Source organism: Grampus griseus (assembly GCF_964374135.1).
Source record: "Grampus griseus genome assembly, chromosome: 1".
Lineage (NCBI taxonomy): Eukaryota > Metazoa > Chordata > Mammalia > Artiodactyla > Delphinidae > Grampus > Grampus griseus.
This window is the reverse complement of record NC_139017.1, coordinates 165,523,731-165,544,283: the sequence shown is the minus strand read 5'-3', so window position 1 is coordinate 165,544,283 and position 20,553 is coordinate 165,523,731. Positions and strand designations below refer to the sequence as shown.

General features: G+C 41.5%; 1 protein-coding gene across 2 annotated transcripts in view; it reads left to right on the top strand.

Moving 5' to 3' along the window:
- The window catches only part of KDM1A (lysine demethylase 1A), a gene marked incomplete at its 5' end in the record, with an annotated part of 64,020 nt that extends 43,677 nt beyond the window's left edge, over nucleotides 1-20,343 (top strand). For both annotated transcript variants that reach the window (XM_082656866.1, XM_082656865.1), the window contains 11 exons: nucleotides 6,520-6,662; nucleotides 7,040-7,130; nucleotides 8,325-8,459; nucleotides 9,234-9,307; nucleotides 10,090-10,201; nucleotides 13,338-13,470; nucleotides 15,283-15,470; nucleotides 15,894-16,008; nucleotides 17,704-17,831; nucleotides 18,524-18,670; nucleotides 19,744-20,343. In XM_082656866.1, the coding sequence (XP_082512992.1) occupies nucleotides 6,520-6,662; nucleotides 7,040-7,130; nucleotides 8,325-8,459; nucleotides 9,234-9,307; nucleotides 10,090-10,201; nucleotides 13,338-13,470; nucleotides 15,283-15,470; nucleotides 15,894-16,008; nucleotides 17,704-17,831; nucleotides 18,524-18,670; nucleotides 19,744-19,929 (1,452 nt within the window). In that variant the 3' untranslated portion in view covers nucleotides 19,930-20,343. The remainder of the gene's footprint in view (nucleotides 1-6,519; nucleotides 6,663-7,039; nucleotides 7,131-8,324; nucleotides 8,460-9,233; nucleotides 9,308-10,089; nucleotides 10,202-13,337; nucleotides 13,471-15,282; nucleotides 15,471-15,893; nucleotides 16,009-17,703; nucleotides 17,832-18,523; nucleotides 18,671-19,743) is intronic.
- Nucleotides 20,344-20,553: the final 210 nt, after the last annotated feature.

The following is a 20,553-nucleotide window of genomic DNA, read 5'->3' as shown; positions in this document are numbered from 1 at the left end:
CCTAGAGTGATGATATTCACTCAGCCATTGATTTTTCTTCAGTGAACTGTTGAACGAAATGAGATGTGTTCCTCCATTCTCTGTGGATAGCCTCAGTGGAAGAGAGGGTGATTGATTTGATGGTTCTGTTGTTAGTACATAGAAATTAATTATTCCATCCTATACAAGGCCAGCAGTTAACTCAGAGTTATTAATATCATTTGTAATTTTGTCTTAAGGACATATCACCATACTCAGCCATTTTGCTGCTATAGAAAAAAAATCATGTAGTAAGTGGTTTTTGTTTTGTTACCTTGTTATTGTTTTAATAACAGTCACAAGAATCCCTGAAAGAGTTTGCCTCTCTCTTCTCTCTGGTCCTGGACTGGCAGCTAGTATGTTGAGCTTGTATGTTTGTTTTTGACAAAGGAAGCTTATTTTATGGCTTTGGTTTACTAGAACAGGGCTTTCTAATCTGGTTCTACTATAGGATATTCTTATAAATAGAAGTATCTTCCAAGCCTATAAAAACAATCAGAGGGCTTCCCTGGTGGCGCAGTGGTTGAGAGTCCGCCTGCTGATGCAGGGGACACGGGTTCATGCCCCGGTCCAGGAAGATCCCACATGCCGCGGAGCGGCTGGGCCCATGAGCCATGGCCGCTGAGCCTGCGCGCCCGGAGCCTGTGCTCCGCAACGGGAGAGGCCACAACAGTGAGAGGCCCACGTACCGCAAAAACAAAACAAAACAAAACAAAACAAATAATCGGAGCTAATAAAGCAGGTGCCCTCGGATTAACTGATGATGGAGTTATCCTCTGAATTATGCAGTTTTAAATAGATATGGGTAAGGTTGGGAAATAGGGTAATTCATATTTCAGGAGCATTTTGGGAGTCACCAGTGAGAGGACTGAAAACATGGATTGGTGGGGGAGACTGGAGAAATGACTGTGAGTGTTTTCTGCATCTCCTATACGGCTAGTAACTTGGGGGCTTTAGATTCTAGTTTTGTGTTTGACTTTTTTTGAGTAATGAAAAGGTATCTGAAGTGAGTGACTGTGTGAGAGAGAGAGACTCTGTGTGTGTGTGTGTGTGTGTGTGATTATTAAGTGAGATCAAAAGACTCAGTAACTACTTAGAGAAACAGAACCTGATTATGAGGAAGAAAGATAACACTTGAAAGGTAACGCATGCCAGGCTTCTTAGAAATACCATTGATTGGATACACTCAGTACCTATCATAACTTAGCAAGTTTCCACTTTTATTCATAGAGAGTGATGCTTAAGTGGTTATACTTTTGACAGAGGTATCTTGGCCGTTTCAGTTTTCATCTTCCTTTTTGGAAACATCTTTGGTATCTTTAAGGAAGTCTTTCTCTACCCTTTAAAATCATGACTGCCAATCCCTGCCTTTTATAAATATAAAAATCTCATGCCTTCCTTTAATGTTTTTGAAGTTGCAAAATAAGTTTTTTCCCCTCAAATATAGTTATAATACTGACTTTTCTTTTCCAAACTATATTAATTTATTTAACAAGAATTTACTGAGCACCTCTGCTATGTGCTAAAGAAGTTGCTGGAGTGCACTCCTTAGACATGCCATGTGTGCCTTCTCCACATGGCTTAGTTCCTGCTCTAGGAAAGTCAGTTATTTACATCCCCTGAAAGATTCCTTATGAGGTAAAAGAAGGAGAGGGAGGCAACAGTCTCCATTTATAGAATCACATTGAATTTTATTTGAATTAAGGATATACCTGTTGTCCTTATTCTCCCTTCAGGGTTAATAACAATATCTCATTTCCCTTAGCTATTTGGGAATCTGGGTTAGAAACTCCTCAGATGTAAATTTATTTTTCCACTAATCTTTCGTTTTACCGTAATTGTAGAAGTGCATGGGGATGGGAGAGGTGGAGGTTGACTGTGGCCTCTGTTGGCCAGATTTTGCCATTACAACTTTCTTCAACGTGTAATTCTTCCTGAGGATTTCTCTTCTCTCAGAACTTTGAGTACCTGGAACCTAGGTACACTTAACTCCATTTTTGCTCTGCTGCTAGAGAACTTATGCAGACTGGAAGTATGACAGATGGGCAATGTGTTTGAAGACCTACCAAGCTTGTGATGATAGAATGCAACCAGAGGTAGAACTAAGGAGAGCTGTCCTTCCTTTGAGATGATTCCTTACAGAATCAGGGACCGTGTCCAGAAAGTTGTTTGGCTCTCCCGGAATTTATTCTGCATGAGCCAGTCACACAGGCTTCCCCACCCGGACCATGTTCAGGGATGCTCCATGTAATCCGTCCTCCATATATGGATGCTCCGTGTAATAGGATCAAAGCAGTCAGGGTTAGACCCCATTTAGAGGAGGGAGACTCACCAAATGTTTAGTCTTGAAGGAACCATTTATTTGGAGCCTTTCATTGAGAAATAAATGGTTTTGAAAAATCATAAAATCTGTTTCAAGCAATAGCCTTTTTGTTTGATTCTTTGCTAGGAAACTGTATCAAAGGTCCTTTCCCGAAAGACTGCTTCTTCGTTTGTTGTTATGTTTTGTCACTGTGTTGTAATATAGGAATCCAGCTGCGTAAAATGTGGTGCTTAAGCCTTGGTAACATTTGCTGAGTTCCTTTCTGAGGATGCAATTTAAGAATATACAATAGAACAGTCAGGTTAGGGCTTCCCTGGTGGCGCAGTGGTTGAGGGTCCGCCTGCCGATGCAGGGGACACAGGTTTGTGCCCCGGTCCGGGAGGATCCTGCGTGCCACGGAGCAACTAAGCCCGTGTGTCACAACTACTGAGCCCGTGTGCCGCAACTACTGAAGCCCACACACCTAGAGCCCCTGCTCCACAAGAGAAGCCACCACAATGAGAAGCCTGCGCACCACAACAAAGAGTAGCCCCCGCTCGCAGCAACTAGAAAAAGCCCACGCAGCAACGAAGACCCAACGCAGCCAAAAATAAAAATAAATAAATAAATTTATTTTCTAAAAAAAGAATGAATGGTCAGGTTAAACTAAAATTATTGTGACTTGTGTTAGAGATTGCCAGTATTTCAACATCCTTTCATAATTATTTGTGGAACTAACAGAGTCCAAGGGTTCTCACCAAAGGGAAAGAAATGACCTGAAACAGGTATGTAGGGGGTGCTTAGGGTAGTCAGTTGCTAAAGTTCTTGTCATTGTCTGAGTGTGTCAAGTAGAATATATCTAATAGATTAACTTTAGAAACAGAGTCAAGGTTTAAATACATCAAAAACACATTTTGGTTTTCTCCCAGTCAGTATTGGTGTCCTAATGGACAAGTATTTTATGTACTATTTTCCAAATATTTCTTTAATTTTAAAGTGTAATTTTAAAATTAATGGGAAAAAATCCAGGTTTCAAAGCTACCCCTGGTGTCACTGACAACATTCCTATAACTGCTTAGCAGAAAATGGATGAGACCTGACTGCTGACTGGAGCCCCGAGTTAGAGGGGGTGTCCTGGAGATGCAGTCATGTCATTCTGGTATCAGATGCAGCAGTGATCTTTTGGTTTGGTGTTTGTTTGGTTTGATTGTTGTTCTTTTTCTCTTGTACTGAATTTTGCTTATTCCTCTCTGCTTTCTGCACTGTCTCCCTTTACCACCCCCACCCCCACCCAAAGTGCCTTTCTTTTGCCCATTTCTGTGCCTTGACTCTCTCATTTTAGTCTCTGTACAGTCTGTTCCTTATCTCTGTGGTAGTTGCAGCTTCTGAGCTCACAATGCTTCTGTCATGCTGTGTGTTTAAAGCCTTGATTCTACTGCCGTCTTACAAAGCTAAACTTGGCTTGGCTGTGGGCTCTTATTTACAGTTTATTTCTCTCTCTGCTGCACTGGTTAAAAGGACACTGTCAAGGTATTTTTCTTTCATAATTTTTCAATTCATTTTCCTCACTGTTTACAGTAACCCATTAAAAGCCTGAAACTTAAATCTTTCCCTTCCAAAGATCCCGTCCATCATACATTCCCACTGGTTTGTCGTAGAGTTGCACCTGTATGTTGGGCTGGTGCCATTTGAGTATTTGTCATTGAAAGAGCATGTAAAAAGTCAAGTTTTTTGTCGGGGGTGTGGGTGGACTAAAGGGGAAAGTGTAACGAATCAAGTGGGCTGCTCAGCAAACAGAGGGAAGAAACAAAAGGTCAAATTTGGTCCCTCTAACCTTGACAGTGTCCCTTTAAATATTTCTGTACCACACACCCTGGACCCCAGATACTGAGCCTTTGAGTGCTGCGTACTTTTTCAATATGAACTTCCCTATGTGACTGTCACTCTAGCTGTAAAGATTAGAGCTTGTCTAAAGCAAGCCATCCAATTGACACTGGAAGAGCTTTAATCTGTACCATTTGCAAACTTGGCGTATTGGCACTTTCTGTCCTATTGTAGAGGCATATGTGATCTGATCCCTCTTGCTGCTATAGCATCCTCCTGCTAGGCATTTTAGAAGCCACATGTAGAAATATCACCATTTGTACTCCAGGAAAAGCAGTCATTCATATTGCATCTGTGATCAGTGAAGAGCTCATAACTATGTAGATTTCATATTGAAAATGTGATTGTTTCCTTTTTAAAGGAGCACCAAATTTAGAACCATCTTTTGTAACATCACTGCGGGAATTAACACCAAGCAAAATTTCAGCATTGCTTTGAGCTGTTCTTTATGTGACCATCATATATAGAGTATATGTAACTGACGGGAAAGTAAATGAAATTCCTGACAAGAAGGTCACTTCCATCAGCTCTGATAGCTGTGTAATCAAAACAAGTAGCGATGTCACCAAGAACTCCTTTCTTTGGCCCTGGACTTGAATGGGTAGGTCAGATGTGTTTGATCCACCAAGTCCTAGGTACCAAGTCCTAGGTACCACCCTGATATATAAATGGCACCAAGCATCCAAAGCCTGATTCACTGCCTTATTTCTCAACATAAACCAAAAGATTCTCAGGGGTTTCTATTTCTAAGGCTAAGGGGGATTCTCTAATTCATAAAGATTTCCTGATCTCTCCCATGTGTGATCTTTTAGAACTTGATGCTTTAAAATACTATTTTGATTGAATTAGTTATAGTGTCTTGTCATAATTTACAGTTCCAAAGGAGAGTTGCAGTCCTTTTCCCTTTGTTTTGGTGCAGATTATACTTCTCACCATATTCTTTTTTGCTATACCATGGCTCATCTGCTAAGAGTTACTGTGTGACTCATCAGTGAAGGGGCAGAGGCTAGTGCTTCGAAAGCATCCATTTAATTGGGAAGGGCAAAACTGAAGGAGTTGCAGATGAGAAGCAGAGTTTTACTGTGATGATCTTGTCCATAATAGTTACCTCTAATTGTAGATCATTCTTCCTCAGCCTTAGTGATTATTAGGGCTTACTTTCATGTTTTGTTTTCTTGTTACCAATTTTAGGTTGATGGTAAAGTGAAAATCCAAATTTTGAATCCTGTTTCCCAGTTGGTGCCTAGCGCCTTTTTTTTTTTTATGTATTTATTTGGCTGTGCCGGCTCTTAGTTGTGGCACGCGGGATCTTTGTTGCCACACGTGGGATCTTTCGTTGTGGCATGCGGGATCTAGTTCCCTGACCAGGGATTGAACCCAGGCCCCCTGCATTGGGAGCACGGAGTCTTGACCACTGGACCACCAGGGAAGTCCCGATGCCTCGCTTTTTATGGCAAGAGATGCTTGCCTTAGACATGCTTTTTCCTTCTCGCTATTCCCATGAATTCAGCAATAGGATTGTAGATACAGTTTACTCTGGGGCTGAATTAAGCAGTAGCAGAGGAATTTGTGTCAGCTAACTGATGGTATCACTAGGTAGGGGCACAGCAGGGATTAGGAGCATGGTCTTGCAGCTTGATGATCTGCTTTGCAATCTGTTCTCTTACTCCACAGTAGTGAGCCAGACCTGGTACCTCAGTCACTCATAGTCTAAGAGCATTGGATATTCAACTCTGAACTTAATTGGTGCCATAAAACACTATTACTCTGAGAAAGAATTAAGATGCTGTTGTGTTCTTATTAATAGCCATGAATTTCACTTCTCTCTTCCCTACTCCTACCTGAAATTGTCGTCTTTGAGGGGAAGCAGATACCTTGGGCTTCTTATTTTTTCATCCTGTCCTTATTCTGGAAGGTGCTCAGGTGTGTTAACATAGTCTTTGTTCTCTGGGACTTCTCCAGTGTGTTGTCTGCATGTCAGCCCAGCTTATCTCAGTGCATGTCAACTCCAGGGCATCTTGGGCTCCACATGACTTCACTCAACACCAATGTGAATCCTGTGGCTGTTAATAAAGGTAGAGTCCCAGCTCTGAGGGCAAAATCGTGAGAATAGGAAAATATCTGGGCTGAAACATTTCATATCTCATTTAATGGAATTGACCACTTCATAGAAAAGACAGTTTGAATCATTGTCCTCAAAGGTTTCCCCTTTGAGATACATATTTTGACCTTTTAAACTGTAGAGCATTTGTGTTTTCATGGATGGTTATGTTTAGTCGTGTAAGGACCAACTCTGCCATACTTCAAATTTTCAGGTTCCTAAAGAGAAAGATGAAATGGTAGAGCAAGAGTTTAACCGGTTGCTAGAAGCTACATCTTACCTTAGTCATCAACTAGACTTCAATGTCCTCAATAATAAGCCTGTGTCCCTTGGCCAGGCATTGGAAGTTGTCATTCAGTAAGTACTTTGATACCGCTTGTTGTATTATAGATTCCGTTTATAGATTTGCTATTTAATGTTTAAAGTTTTCATCAAATCTTATTTGAGCTAGTTTTCACTTATTTTCTTGTGAAATAGTTAAATCCAAAAGTAAAGCTATTTAAAATAATTACATGATCCTTAAGGCTCTCTCGATTGTAAAATTCATGTCTTTTATGGTATTGAATTAACTGTATTTAACATAGCCTAGAAAATAATTTGCCACCAGCCAACTTTCTTATTCCAAAGTATTAGAAATTTTAGAGGGCCTTGATGCCATCAAATGTTTCTGATGGGCACCTGTCTTACTCAGCAAGGCTGGCTGTGTGGCCGGAGCATATATATTGTCTCTTCAGGTTACAAGAAAAGCATGTCAAAGATGAGCAGATTGAACATTGGAAGAAGATAGTGAAAACTCAGGAGGAACTGAAAGAACTTCTTAATAAGGTGAAATTTTATATTTTTTTCATAGCTGAAGATGCATCAGTAGGGGGAAAAGGCCTTTAATTTAGAAATTTAAAAGCATTTCTGATTTTTTTTCTCCATGGGAGAGAAAGTCTGCACAGCTCATTATTGTTAAGAAAATAATGACTAGCAAAAGGCACTGTATTATCTGTCAGTCTTTCTGTATGGCATTATTGGTAAATTGATGCTGGGGGAAATAGATCTTTCCTGTGTCAGGTTGCTGTTGCCTGTTGCAAAGCTGGCCTAGTGCCCTCTGCTAAAGTCTAGGATGAGAAGGAGATCAGCTGTGCTGGGGTTAAGTTCCCACTGATGAAGACAACATGTCAGCAGCCAGTACCATAATTCATTGGCATAATTATTTCACTTGAGGTGCCAATATGGGGATATTCCCCAGTGGTACCTGTAAGGGGGCCTTTGTTTATGCCATCTTCCAGAGCCCCAGCTCCAGACTGGGAAACCATTTGTTTCTCCTCATCCTGCCAGCTGCAAACTTGGGGGCTTTATGATACAAAATCTGGGTGCATCTTGTGACTGGACTCTTGCCTCATTCTCTCACTGTACCTCATTTCGTCATCTTGTCAAATGAAGAGGTCTCTGGCACATCTTCTTCATGGATTGTGGTATGGATGAAGTGAGAAGAGTGGCTAGAACATGGCCAGCTGGTGTGAAGCTCCCAGTCTCAAGCTTTAACCTTCACCCTAGTCTTGTGTAGCACCACCAGAAATCCGAAAAAACTAACATTGGGAATGGTTCTTTGTGTGATGATTTGACCTTTTACATATTTAAAAAACAAATCATGACAATTTGTTTCCCAAAGCAATAAGTTTAATTGGAGACAGTTTGTTTTTCCTGGTAGTTAATTTTTAATTAATTATATATTTTTATTAATGGGACATTCCTAGTTCTCCCATTTGTTTAGGAAGACAGAGCCAATCCTCCTTATCTGATAGTGATGTGATACCTCTATGTTGAGCCATATAGGATTTTTTCCTGTTTTAAAATGTCATTAAAAAAATTTTTTTTAATATCATGATTTGGAAGAGGTATTTAAGAATTCCATAGACCTTGCAGTATAACCCTGTTTTGGTATAATAGCAGTTTAGGGGAGGAACCAAAGTACATGCTTTGGTGATGAATTACTGTCTGGAATGGTAAATTTGTATTTTTCCCTCTTAGATGGTAAATTTAAAAGAGAAAATTAAAGAACTCCATCAGCAATACAAAGAAGCATCTGAAGTCAAGCCACCCAGAGATATCACTGCTGAGTTCTTAGTGAAAAGCAAACACAGGGATCTAACTGCCTTATGCAAGGTATGGTATACATACATGCCTCATTGATTTTTACTTGGAATCCTAAGAAATAGTATAGATCCGGGAAACTTTGGAAAAGAGAGAGCCACTAGCCAATCACAGGTGCCTGTAGTAGGAAGAGGGTTTGGTACACAGGAGCTGTGGGAACTTAATGGGTTAATTTTGTCTGCTTTTTCTGCAGAATTCCTGCCTTGTTTTCACAGTGTCATCCTTTAGCTTACCCACATCTCAGTTTAGCCCTCTGTCATAGTTTATCTCTGACAATTTAAAATAATGATAATGAACATGGACTTCAGAGTTATTGAATGGAGTCAAACTGTCTGGTTGAAATCCCTAACTTAGTATCTCCTAGCCCTGTGACCTTAGACTCCTTAGTCACCTCATCTGTGACATGGTGTTAGTACTACCTCACTTGTAGGGGGTCTGAAGTGGTTATTCCATGCTCGGGACACAGTAAACGCACCGGAAGTGGTAGTCACTATTCTTTTTCATCCTTACTGTGTAGCATACTAGTATGTTTCTTTATTTCCTCCTTCTGCATCCTCCCCCACCTCCCCGCCCCCACCCCCCTCAGTCTTAATTCTAGGCTAACATTGTAACTTGTCTCCGAGAACAACCATCCCTGAGCCCTGACCCAACCTCCAGCCTTCAGCTAAGGCACACTTGTAGATTAACCTGAACAGGGATATGGTCCAGGCCTTACACCTTGTGGTATAAATAACTAGGTGGGTCTCTGACCCATCAAGATCAACCCAGTTCTCTTAATTTTATCAGGAATATGATGAATTAGCTGAAACACAAGGAAAGCTAGAAGAAAAACTTCAAGAATTGGAAGCCAATCCCCCAAGGTAAGGAAAACACGAACGCTCAGAAAGATAGCTTTTACTGTTCCTTCTGTTAGATTTAAAAGAAAAATTACAAAGCACCCTGGGCTTTTATTTATGTTCAGTGAATGTATTGTAAATTGTTTAATGAATGGAAGGTATCTGTGCACATAGGACTATTTGTCAGGCTCCTTAATCCTCTGCTGTTATATTTTAATGTGTAACGGTGTCCTAGATACTTGCTAGGTATCTTTTTTTTAAAAGATAGCCTTTTCCCATAAGATTTGATACATGAATGAAAATTGTCTTTGAGTGGCGTAGAAGGTGGTATTGCTTTAAACTCATAATTCTGGGGACCGGGAAAGTATTACACTTTATTTCCATTGGGTTTTTGATAGTGAACTCTTACATGGTGACAGTGTGCTGCATGTTGCATCAGCCTCCACATACATCTACTCTTTTCTGTAGTCAGGGATGCTACCCATTCTTGCTTAAAAAAAAAAAAGTCCATGCTTTATTCAAAATATAAAACAAAAAAAATGTTTTAAAGTAAGCTTTTATAATGCAAGGTAACAGTATAAAGAAGACTTTTTTTTTCCCCGGAATTACAGTCAGGCCTTGCTTTATGGCTTGGCCTGCTCTAGGCAGCAGGAATAAAGGGCTTAATAAAACAGATACGGTCCTGCTTTTTGACTTAGAATTTCTTCACATAAGGCATAGTCCCACTGAGATCATCCACATCAGCCCATTGAGAATCATAGTAATGTCCTTTAATAACCTTGTGCTCCTTTGTTCTCATTTTGCAGTGATGTGTATCTCTCGTCAAGAGACAGACAAATACTTGACTGGCATTTTGCAAATCTTGAATTTGCTAATGCCACACCTCTCTCTACACTTTCCCTTAAACATTGGGATCAGGTAAAATTCCCTTACCATGTATTGCACATGTCTTTGAGAGGGCTCCTAAGATAAACTGTTAATTTGTTTGTATGTGTGTTTTTAAACAGCTTTATTAAGATATAATTTATATTCAATAACACTCACCTATTTTAAGTGAGCAATTTGATGTTTTGCCAGACTTACATAGTCATGAACCACCACACCCACAATTAAGATACAGAACATTTCTGTCACCCTGAAAAGTCCTCTTGTCCCTTTGCAGTCAGTCTCCAGCCCTCCTGCTCCTGGCCCTACGCAACCACTGATTTGCTTTCTGTCACTATGGTTTTGCTTTTTCTAGAATTGCATGTAAATTGGACCATACAGTATATAATTGTACAGTATGTAGCCTTTGTCTGTGCCTTTTTTTGATTTTGAGATTCATTGTTGTTGTGTATATCAATAGTTTGTTTCTTTTTGTTGTTTAGTAATTTCATATCCATTGTATGGATACGGCCACAGAATGTACCCATTCACTGATACATGGGCAGACATTTAGGTTGTTTCGTTTTTGGCTATAAATGATTGAAGCTACTGTGAACGTTCATGTCTTTCTCTTGGGTAAATATCTAGAAGTAAAATATTTGGGTCTGCGGGAAGTAGATTTTTAACTTTATAAGAAACTTACAAACGGTTTTCCACATCTCATTCTCAGCAGCAGTAGTATATGCCCGCCCCAGTTGCTCCATAACCTCACCAACACCTGGTATCGCCAGTTTTTAAAATTTTAACCATTTTAATGGTTGTATAGTGGTTTTTCATTGTGGTTTTAATTTGCATTCCTGTGATGACTAGTAACGGTGAAGCATCTTTTCATGTGCTGATTGGCCATTCATATGTCAATTATTTGGTGAAAAGTCTGTTCAGAACTTTTGCCTATTTAAAAAAATCTGTCACAACATTGTTAATCAACTATACTCCAATATAAAATAAAAAGTTAAAAAAATTAAATTTATAAAACAGTTGTTTGTCCTCTTGTAAGAGTTCATTATGGTCTGTAAATTCTGGATACAGTTCCTTTGTCGGATTTATGTTTTGAAAATACTTTCTTCCAGTCTACAACTGGCGTTTTCATTTTCTAAATGGTATCTTTCAAAGAGCAAAAGTTTTTAATTTTATGAAGTCCTGTTTATCAACTCTTTCTTTAGGCTTTGTGCTTTTTGTGTCCTGAAAAATCTTTGTCTAAACTGGGATTGCAAAAATTTTCTCCTGTTTTCTTCCTGAAGTTTTATGAGCTTAGCTCTTATGTTAGGTCTATGACCCATTTTGAGTTAAATTTTTGTGTATAGGGCTTCCCTGGTGGCGCGGTGGTTGAGAGTCCGCCTGCCGATGCAGGGGACACGGGTTCGTGTCCCGGTCCGGGAAGATCCCATGTGCCGCGGAGCGGCTGGGCCGGTGAGCCATGGCCGCTGGGCCTGCGCGTCCGGAGCCTGTGCTCTGCAACGGGAGAGGCCACACAGTGAGAGGCCCGCGTACCGCAAAAAAAAAAAAAAATTTGTGTATAGTGAGAGGTGAGGTAGGGTTCATATTTTTCCATATGGTTATCTAATTAACTATTCTAGCACCATCTTTTTTCCTTATTTGTTTTGGAGCCTTTGTTGAAAATCAGTTCTTCTATATGCCACTGTCACACTGTCTTGATTACTTTTGCTTTATAGTACATCTTGAAATCAGGTAGTGTAAGTTCTTCATCTTTGTTCTTTTTTGAAAGTGTTTTGACTATTTTAGATCTTCTATAAAGTTTTAGAATCAGCTTATCAGTCTCTACAAAAAAAGTACCTTCTGGGATTGTCATCTTAACAATAGTGAGTCTTCTAATCCTTGAACATGGTATATCTCTCCATTTATTTAGGTTTCCTTTAACTTATCTCAGCAGTACTTTATAGTTCTCAGTGTACCAGTCTTACACATCTTTTGTTAAATTATTTTTAAGTGTTTTCAGTGTGATTTACTCTTGAACTGGTGAGAAATCACCAGGTTTCTTAGATGCTGAATGGACCTGTAAATCTGAGACTTTGGCCAGACTTAAGATTGTATAGAAGTAAATATTATATTTTGCTTACATATTTTCATTTTCATTATACATTTTCCTAGTAAAATTATTTTTACTTCTTCATCTTCAGATTATGTCCTGGTATTCTTTAGAATTTGAATTTGGCAAGGATTGCACTTGCTAGTGGTATAAATCTTGTAGAATTTCCAGTTTCTTTATGGTTTTTCATGTAAATACTAAATTACCTCTAGTCACTGATCTATCATTTGATGTTGCAATATGTATTCATTTGTAATCGTTTTAAATTTTGAATGTAGGTGATGTGAACTGATCCATATGGGGAACAAATGAGTCAGTCACTAAGTAGTGAGAGTTGTGCTGCCAGCCCAGTATATTTTTATCTAATTCCTAAGAATCGTGGTATGTTTTCCCCAGGAGTTTCATGAAATTAGAAATATCAACTAGCCTTCAGAAGTTTCTCTATTTGGAAAATTTTTCAGTAAATTCAAAGACATGAAATCATTTTGGGAATTCTTCCAGGCCAAATCTTGACTTCTTCATGGATTATCTTGGGCGAATCTTTATAATCCTAGATTACGTCTGGTTTGACCAACTTTAGTTTTGGAAGTCTTCCTCAACTTTAAAATCTGTAAGTTTAAGCCATAAAAACTGATTTTGCTGTTATGTAGAAGAAAATGTAATTAGGATGGTGAATCTGATATCCTACCACATCTATAGTGCATACAAAAGCCAAACAAACTTTTATGGTATCATCTGAATTTACTGAATAAGCTTCCTTCCCTCTCCTGCGCGCCGTGGGTAGTCTGGACTTGGTGGTGTAGGACTGTGATGATAAAAAGTCTATCACAGAAGAAAAGAAACTGCCCCAATCTCACTGCCCAGAGGTAGCTATTAGTGACATTCTGGCGTTCTTTCCGTTTTCCCTTTAGTTTCCTGGGGCAGCTGTAGTGGAAGACTGAGTGATTATTCTTTAATTTCTGTCTTAGAATATTGGCTTTCCACAAGCTGGTGTTTTTTCAGTGTTATTTTGTAGGACTCAATATAAATGGCATAAGTTAGATTAAGAAAGTGTGAAAATATGTTCTTTTCTGTCTTCTTTAGGATGATGACTTTGAGTTTACTGGCAGCCACCTGACAGTGAGGAATGGCTACTCATGTGTGCCTGTGGCTTTAGCAGAAGGCCTGGACATTAAACTGAATACAGCAGTTCGGCAGGTTCGCTACACAGCTTCAGGTACGTCTTTACTGGTAAGATAAATCTCTTACTTTGAAACATGGTACTGATCTTTTGTTGAGTTTGACCTACAGAAAAAATTTTAGGTACATCTCCTGATAGAATGTCTCATAAACTATGATTCCTGAATTTAAAATTTTGCATTTACAAAAGTACTGAGGCTGTAGAGCCTTTAGAGGCTCTGACCCCATCTTAGTATAAACCAGAAAATTGGGGCAATTTTTAGAGTCTCCAGTTTGTGCATATTAGTTTGGTATTATAGTAAACAGCCAGGGAGTTTGGATCTAATTTTGCTAAGTATGCTCTTAAATACCAGGATTTGGGCCCCTAGGGCTCCAGTGGGACCCACCCCTTGTATTTCACCATCTGCATCTTGGTTTTTGGCTTTTCCTATTCAGGTGGGCTAACTGCTTAGGCTGGTTTCTCATTCTGGGAGCAGTTTTGCTGATAGGTTGACTTCAGAGATGAAATTGCCCTGTGATTCCTTTGGCAGTAGGCTCTGTGCTCATTACTGCTGCTTTCAGGGTGCATTTCATGTGGAGTGCAGAGAGCCCATCATCCACCCACCTTTGGAATTAATAGTCTTGAACTCCTTAAGAAAGCTAGTCACCCCTGCTCTCTAAGGGCTCTCATGACTAGTGGAGATGTGGCCACCAGTCTTGCCTTCCATGGCCCCTTTTCTAGAGTTGCTGAGATCACCACAGATAATTTTTTTAACAACCAGTGAAACAGTTTGGGTTTTGGGGGGGTTTTTGGGTTTTGGGTTTTTTTTTGCGGTACGCGGGCCTCTCACTGTTGTAGCCTCTCCCGTTGCGGAGCACAGGCTCCGGACGCGCAGGCTCAGCGGCCACGGCTCACCGGCCCAGCCCCTCCGCGGCATGTGGGATCTTCCCGGACCGGGGCACGAACCCGTGTCCCCTGCATCGGCAGGCGGACTCTCAACCACTGCGCCACCAGGGAAGCCCCTAGTGTAACAGTTTTTGATTTTAGTTTTCCCTTCAGAGGCAGCTTCTGGCTGCTGGTGTTGAGAAGATCTACAGCCTTAAATAGCCATTTGCAGGCAGGTGGAGAACAGTGAGACTAGCTTTTGTGTCATTTTCCCTAATTCTGTGGCCACAGAAAATGGGCATGTATGGAGCTGTCATACTTACTTTGAGCTATCTATGTATTTTTCAGAAATTATGTAAAGAGGCATTTACTGAAGAAAAAATTGAACACAAATGAGGGAGAATTACATTAACTTACTTTCAGTACCTTTTCTGTGGTCAGCTTTGAGCTCATTCATATCCTGGCAAGCTAAGCATCACTGTATATTCTCAAGGATAGCATGCTCTGTGGTTTTAGGCTGCATCCCTTAGATCGGCACCACAAGCTTCTGATATCATTCTTCTTTTGGTCCTTAGTGAGCGCCTAACCACAGTGGAGAGATATTGGTTCTATCGGGATAGGCATTTTACTCTTAATTTTGGTCTAAATTTACTTAACTTTGGTAAATGATAAGGTCCTATTATTAGTCCAAAAGATCCCCAGTGTATCAGTCGGGAAGGTGGGGTAGTATGGTGGTAGAGATCGAGGACTCTGAAGTTGACTGTTGGGTTTAAATCCTGGCACTTGTTACATGTATGGCCTTAGACAAGTTACTTCACCTCTGCCTCAGTTTTCTTCTGTAGAAAATGAGCAGAACTGACTTCACAAACTTGTAGTAAGAATTAACTGAGATAGCATGTAGATTCTACTGTGCACTAAATGTTCAATACCCTTGTCATTATCATCCTTATCACCAATAAAGCCTTTTTCCTCTAACCTGTCTAGGATGTGAAGTGATAGCTGTGAATACCCGCTCCACGAGCCAGACGTTTATTTATAAGTGTGATGCAGTTCTCTGTACCCTTCCCTTGGGTGTGTTGAAGCAGCAGCCACCAGCTGTTCAGTTTGTGCCGCCTCTTCCTGAATGGAAAACATCTGCAGTCCAAAGGATGGGATTTGGCAACCTTAACAAGGTAACTTGCCCTAGGTACTTCTCTACATACCCAGTGTACAAATATCAGTCTGATTGCCCTCCACTTAGAGAGGAGAGAGGTTTGCGTTTTTAAACATTTTGCTGTGCTATCAACTCTGTGATATCAGGGTGAGGCCTGTCAGTTCATTAACTTTAGTACCTAATTATATAGAAAGTATCCATGAGGACTGTCTTCTGGGGTCACTTCTCAAACCCAAGCCTATAAAAAGAGAGTGCTAAATGTCTTCCTAAGTAGTACATGTATAATAGGGATTTCTAGGCTTATACTGAGAGTAGATTAGAAGGAACTTATTTTAGTAAGGTCTGAGGAAGAAGTACTTCCTGTTGAGGCACAGCTGTGCTTAGCTTAAAGCCATGTTCTCTGAGTGCTGTCACCAGCTTATACGCTTCTTTTTCACAATAGGTCGTGTTGTGTTTTGACCGGGTATTCTGGGATCCAAGTGTCAATTTGTTCGGACATGTTGGCAGTACGACTGCCAGCAGGGGTGAGCTCTTCCTCTTCTGGAACCTCTATAAAGGTAATGGCTTTCTAGTTTTAATCTTTATACATCCTTATAGGAATAGAGAATTAGGAATATTATACCTGCCTTCAAGGAGTTCACAACCTAGTGGGGGATACATTAAGGAGGCTGGCAGCCTCAGAACAGGGCAGGAAGTAGAGGAGTGAGAGTGAAAGCCAAGGCACTGCAAGAGAAAACATAGAAGAAGAAATCAACTCAGCCAGGGGCTCGGGCTCAGGCCCAGGGAAGCTTCCTGGAAAGGGAAACTTGTATTCCTCATTCTCAGACTTTTGTATCTGACTTGCCCCTGAATCTTTGATCACTTTCCCTAGAATGTATTTATCAAACTCCTACCTCCTGTTTTACATTCTTCTGTAATTGGGTTGCTCTTAGTTCTATATAGAGCTTTTTTTTTTAAAAGAAGTATATTTAGATCTTACCTCATTCCAAGAAAAGGATGTAAGACATTCTCCTTTGCAGCAGTATCAGGAGGCCTGGCCTTGACAGTGCAGACACATCAGTTAACCAGTTTGACTGACACGTGGTTCTTTCCATCACTCCTCACTGCCTGGTACTGAACATCCTTCGCACGGCCAGGGCCACTAACTCCGCAGAGGAGCCATTTGCTCCCTGAGCACATTGTTTCCAGCAACAGCTGAGTGCTCTTTCTCTTCCCTGATCTAGGCCATCAAGTCCTGTCAGGGCCTCACTCTCTCTCTCAGACCTGTTTACTTCTTTCCCACTGCCTACCTCCCAGTCCAGGCCACTCTTACCTCATACCTGTTCAATTGCCAATAGCCACTGACTGCTATCACCACTTCTTTCTTTTGATGGCTTTCATTATCGTGGCCATCATGAAGGCTGAATAATCTGACCCTTCTTTTCTACTCAGCTTCTTCATTGTCCATGCCCTCCCCAGCCTCCAGGCGCACTTGTCTGCTCTCCTGGAATCCTAAAATGTACCATGCTGTCTTCTGCTCTGGGGCCTCTGCATTGTACTGTGCCCTGGGCCTGGGGTGCTTTTATTTTTCTCCATCTCTTCCTTCCCAATGTGGCATACTCTATGCAGCTTCAGGGCTTGGCCCAAATGTTACTATTTCAAAGAGACTTTCCAGGACACATGTATTCCCACTGCCTCAAATGAAATTATGTCCTTGTATTCTTTTCTCTGTAGTCTGTGTTTTCATAGCTTTTATCACAGTTCGTAATTGTCTCTATGATTATTTTTGTTGTTGTTGATTTTTGGAGTATATAGTCTAGTTTATAGTTTTTATATCCCTAGCATCTAGTACTGTGGCTATCGCATAAGCCTGTTGCCCACAGAGTCACGAAATGGGTGAGTAAGGGTGATGATGAGTATGGAAGGGCCTGGGATGACAGCTAAGAGGATGCAGCCCTGGTCATGGAGATGTCTAAGAACTCTGTGCCTAAATATAGGGACACTTGATAGCAAGATCTGAAGTTATATCTTCAGAACTTCTGTATTCTGCCAGGTTATAAGCAATGAAGTACATGAGTCACACTTCACTGTGGTTTGCCAGCACCCTTCTGGGGATAGGATTCAAGTTGCTGGCTCAGAAACGTGTGTCTAGCGTGAGTGGTGCATGTCTGTCATCAGATTTCAAACAGCCAAGAATAATGTGAGACCTGATAAGGAGGTACTTGAGAAAAGTCTGTAGGAAAACCCTGGAATTGTCCTTTCTGTTTCTCTAGCTCCAATACTATTGGCACTAGTGGCAGGAGAAGCTGCTGGCATCATGGAAAACATAAGTGATGATGTGATTGTTGGCCGATGCCTGGCCATTCTCAAAGGGATTTTTGGTAGCAGTGCAGTGCCCCAGGTAAGTAAGTAAGGGGCAGGGGCAGGTGAGGATCTGGGGTTTAGACTAAAGCAGGGTTTGGTGTATCTCGAGTTGCAGCACAGATTCTTGGTCAGGACAGTTTCAGCCAGAATTGTGTGCTGGGTTTACATTAATGCTAATGTTTAGAGTTCATGCCCTAAGTATGGGATTGAGAAAAGCCCCCAGTACATGGGCCAGGGGATTGAGAAGGCTATTTGCCGCATTTCTTTGCTTGTGTTGTCTGTTGTCTCTGCTTGTGGAATCATCCCCACCCCCAATTCCCCAACCACCTTTCAGATGAAGTGGCCAACTCCCCAAGGGAAGTCTCAAGAGAATCTCTTGGTACTTTTTTCTGTTATTCTTTCTTTAGGTCCATTGAACACTTTTAAGTCCCTGATGATTCCTTTGAGAGAAGGCATATTAATGCTTCATGTGAATTTTAAAAGGGAATAGAGATCAATCCCTGGGTGGATCTCTGGATTCATAGCGAGAAGGCAATCTGGAGGCTTCCTTGCAGCCTGAAGGCATTTTTTTTATTTTATAGCAGCAGCATTCATCACTTGGCTAACTCTCGTGTCTCTTGCCTTTCTCTCACTTGTAGCCCCCACCCATCACAGCTTTTCCACCTTTCAGAAATGACCGATTTGTCCTTGGTGTCCAGTAATAACTTCCACTCATGGTTTCTCCTTTAGCCCAAGGAAACAGTGGTGTCTCGCTGGCGTGCTGATCCCTGGGCCCGGGGCTCCTACTCCTATGTAGCCGCAGGATCATCTGGAAATGACTATGACTTAATGGCTCAGCCAATCACTCCTGGCCCCTCAATTCCAGGTGCCCCACAGGTGAGAAACTGGCAAACTATACCTGGGCTTATTTGGAAACAGGCCAGTATCCCAGGATTTCAGGGTAAAAATAGTGCCACTGGTTTTCTTTTTAGATTTTAGTCAGTCTTAGACCCTTGGACCCTTTCAGATAACCAAAAGCAGAGGGAAAGGGAGGAGCAATGTTTGTGTCTAATTCGTTACATGTTGTCCTTGTCAGTCTAGACAGTCTGTGTTCAGAATGCAAGAGTCCAGAGTAAAAACCAATTACTTTTTCCTTATTCAGACTTTTGTTCCTAAAAAACAAAAACAAAACCATCTTTAATTGTGCCCCATTTTGTACTGGCTCGTAGGATTGTTGCAGGATCCCAATTACTTAGGGGCCTCCAGGAATGCCCCTGAGAAATAACCTGAAGTCTTTATGAGTAGTCAGGGTTTCTCAGGACCCTGTGGTAAGTAAGGCCTGCTCTAAGCTGAGAGGCCGAAGTGTTCCAGAACGAGAACAAGTGCTGTGTTCTCTCTGGTTCAGAGTAGTCGGGAACACCACACCTCTAGTAGGGGATACATTAGGCAAAGGAAGCTCTACAACTGGGTATCCCCGAGAATTAAACCGATAAATAAACACAGATGCAGTTAAGCATCACCCTAGAACTAAGGCTGGGCTGAGTTTTTTGTTTTGTTTTGTTTTTTTGCGGTTCGCGGGCCTCTCACTGTTGTGGCCTCTCCCGTTGGGGAGCACGGGCTCCGGACACGCAGGCTCAGCGGCCATGGCTCACAGGCCCAGCCGCTCCGCGGCACGTGGGATCTTCCCGGACCAGGGGCACGAACCACTGCATCGGCAGGTGGACTCTCAACCACTGCGCCACCAGGGAAGCCCTGGGCTGAGTTTTATTGCCCCATTTGTACTTCTGTTTGTTCTAGGAAAATGCCTGCTGATAAAGGGAGACCCTTTTTGGGAGAATGATGGGCCAGTGATGGGGTGGGGAGGGCAGGTAGTGAGCCCTCAAAATCCAACAGGAATTCGGCAGTTCAAACACAACAATAAGGCATATTTGCAGCCTGCTGATTTTCTCTAATTTTTTTTCCTGCAATAGCCTATTCCACGACTCTTCTTTGCTGGAGAACATACAATCCGTAACTACCCAGCCACGGTCCATGGTGCTCTGCTGAGTGGGCTGAGAGAAGCAGGAAGGATTGCAGACCAGTTCTTGGGGGCCATGTATACCCTGCCTCGCCAGGCCACACCAGGCGTCCCTGCCCAGCAGTCCCCGAGCATGTGAGATGGATGTGTTCTAAGGGAAGAGGCCGATGTGTTTGTGTCTTTTGCTGCATAAGCAAAGCTCTTCTAGCAATATTAGATTCTACTGAGAAACTCACCCTGGCATCTGGGCTCCAGATCAACTGCTAGAGCTCCTGGTGGTCAGGTGGCCAAGGAGGTTGCCGCCTTTAAGTGACTTAGAGCTAGGGAGGCACTTGTCCATTAGTGTGGGAGTCTGTGTTCTTCGTTAGGACTGAGGCAAGCAAGTGCTGCGAGAGAACATCTTAGTCTCTTTGTGTGTGGTGGTTTTTTATATTTTGAGAATAAAACTTCATAGAAAATTAGTCTTATCTTTTTGTTTCCCCTTAGGTTTCGAGTTATATATAAGGCAGGGGTGTTACTCCTTTGAAAATGCCAGTTTTTATCCATGTTTAAATAAAAGAGGATGTTTATATGAAGGAGAAAATGGTTTGGTCTGGTCAGAAGACAGGATTGAGGGGGGTTCCCATAAAAGCAAAGGGTTTCCTGGTCTGTGGGGCTAGACTTCCCCATTGGGATTGTGGGGTGACCGTGTGCCAGGGGTAGGAAGCTGCAGGTCAAGCATATGGATATTAGGAAACTGAATGAATTTTCAAGATAAGACACA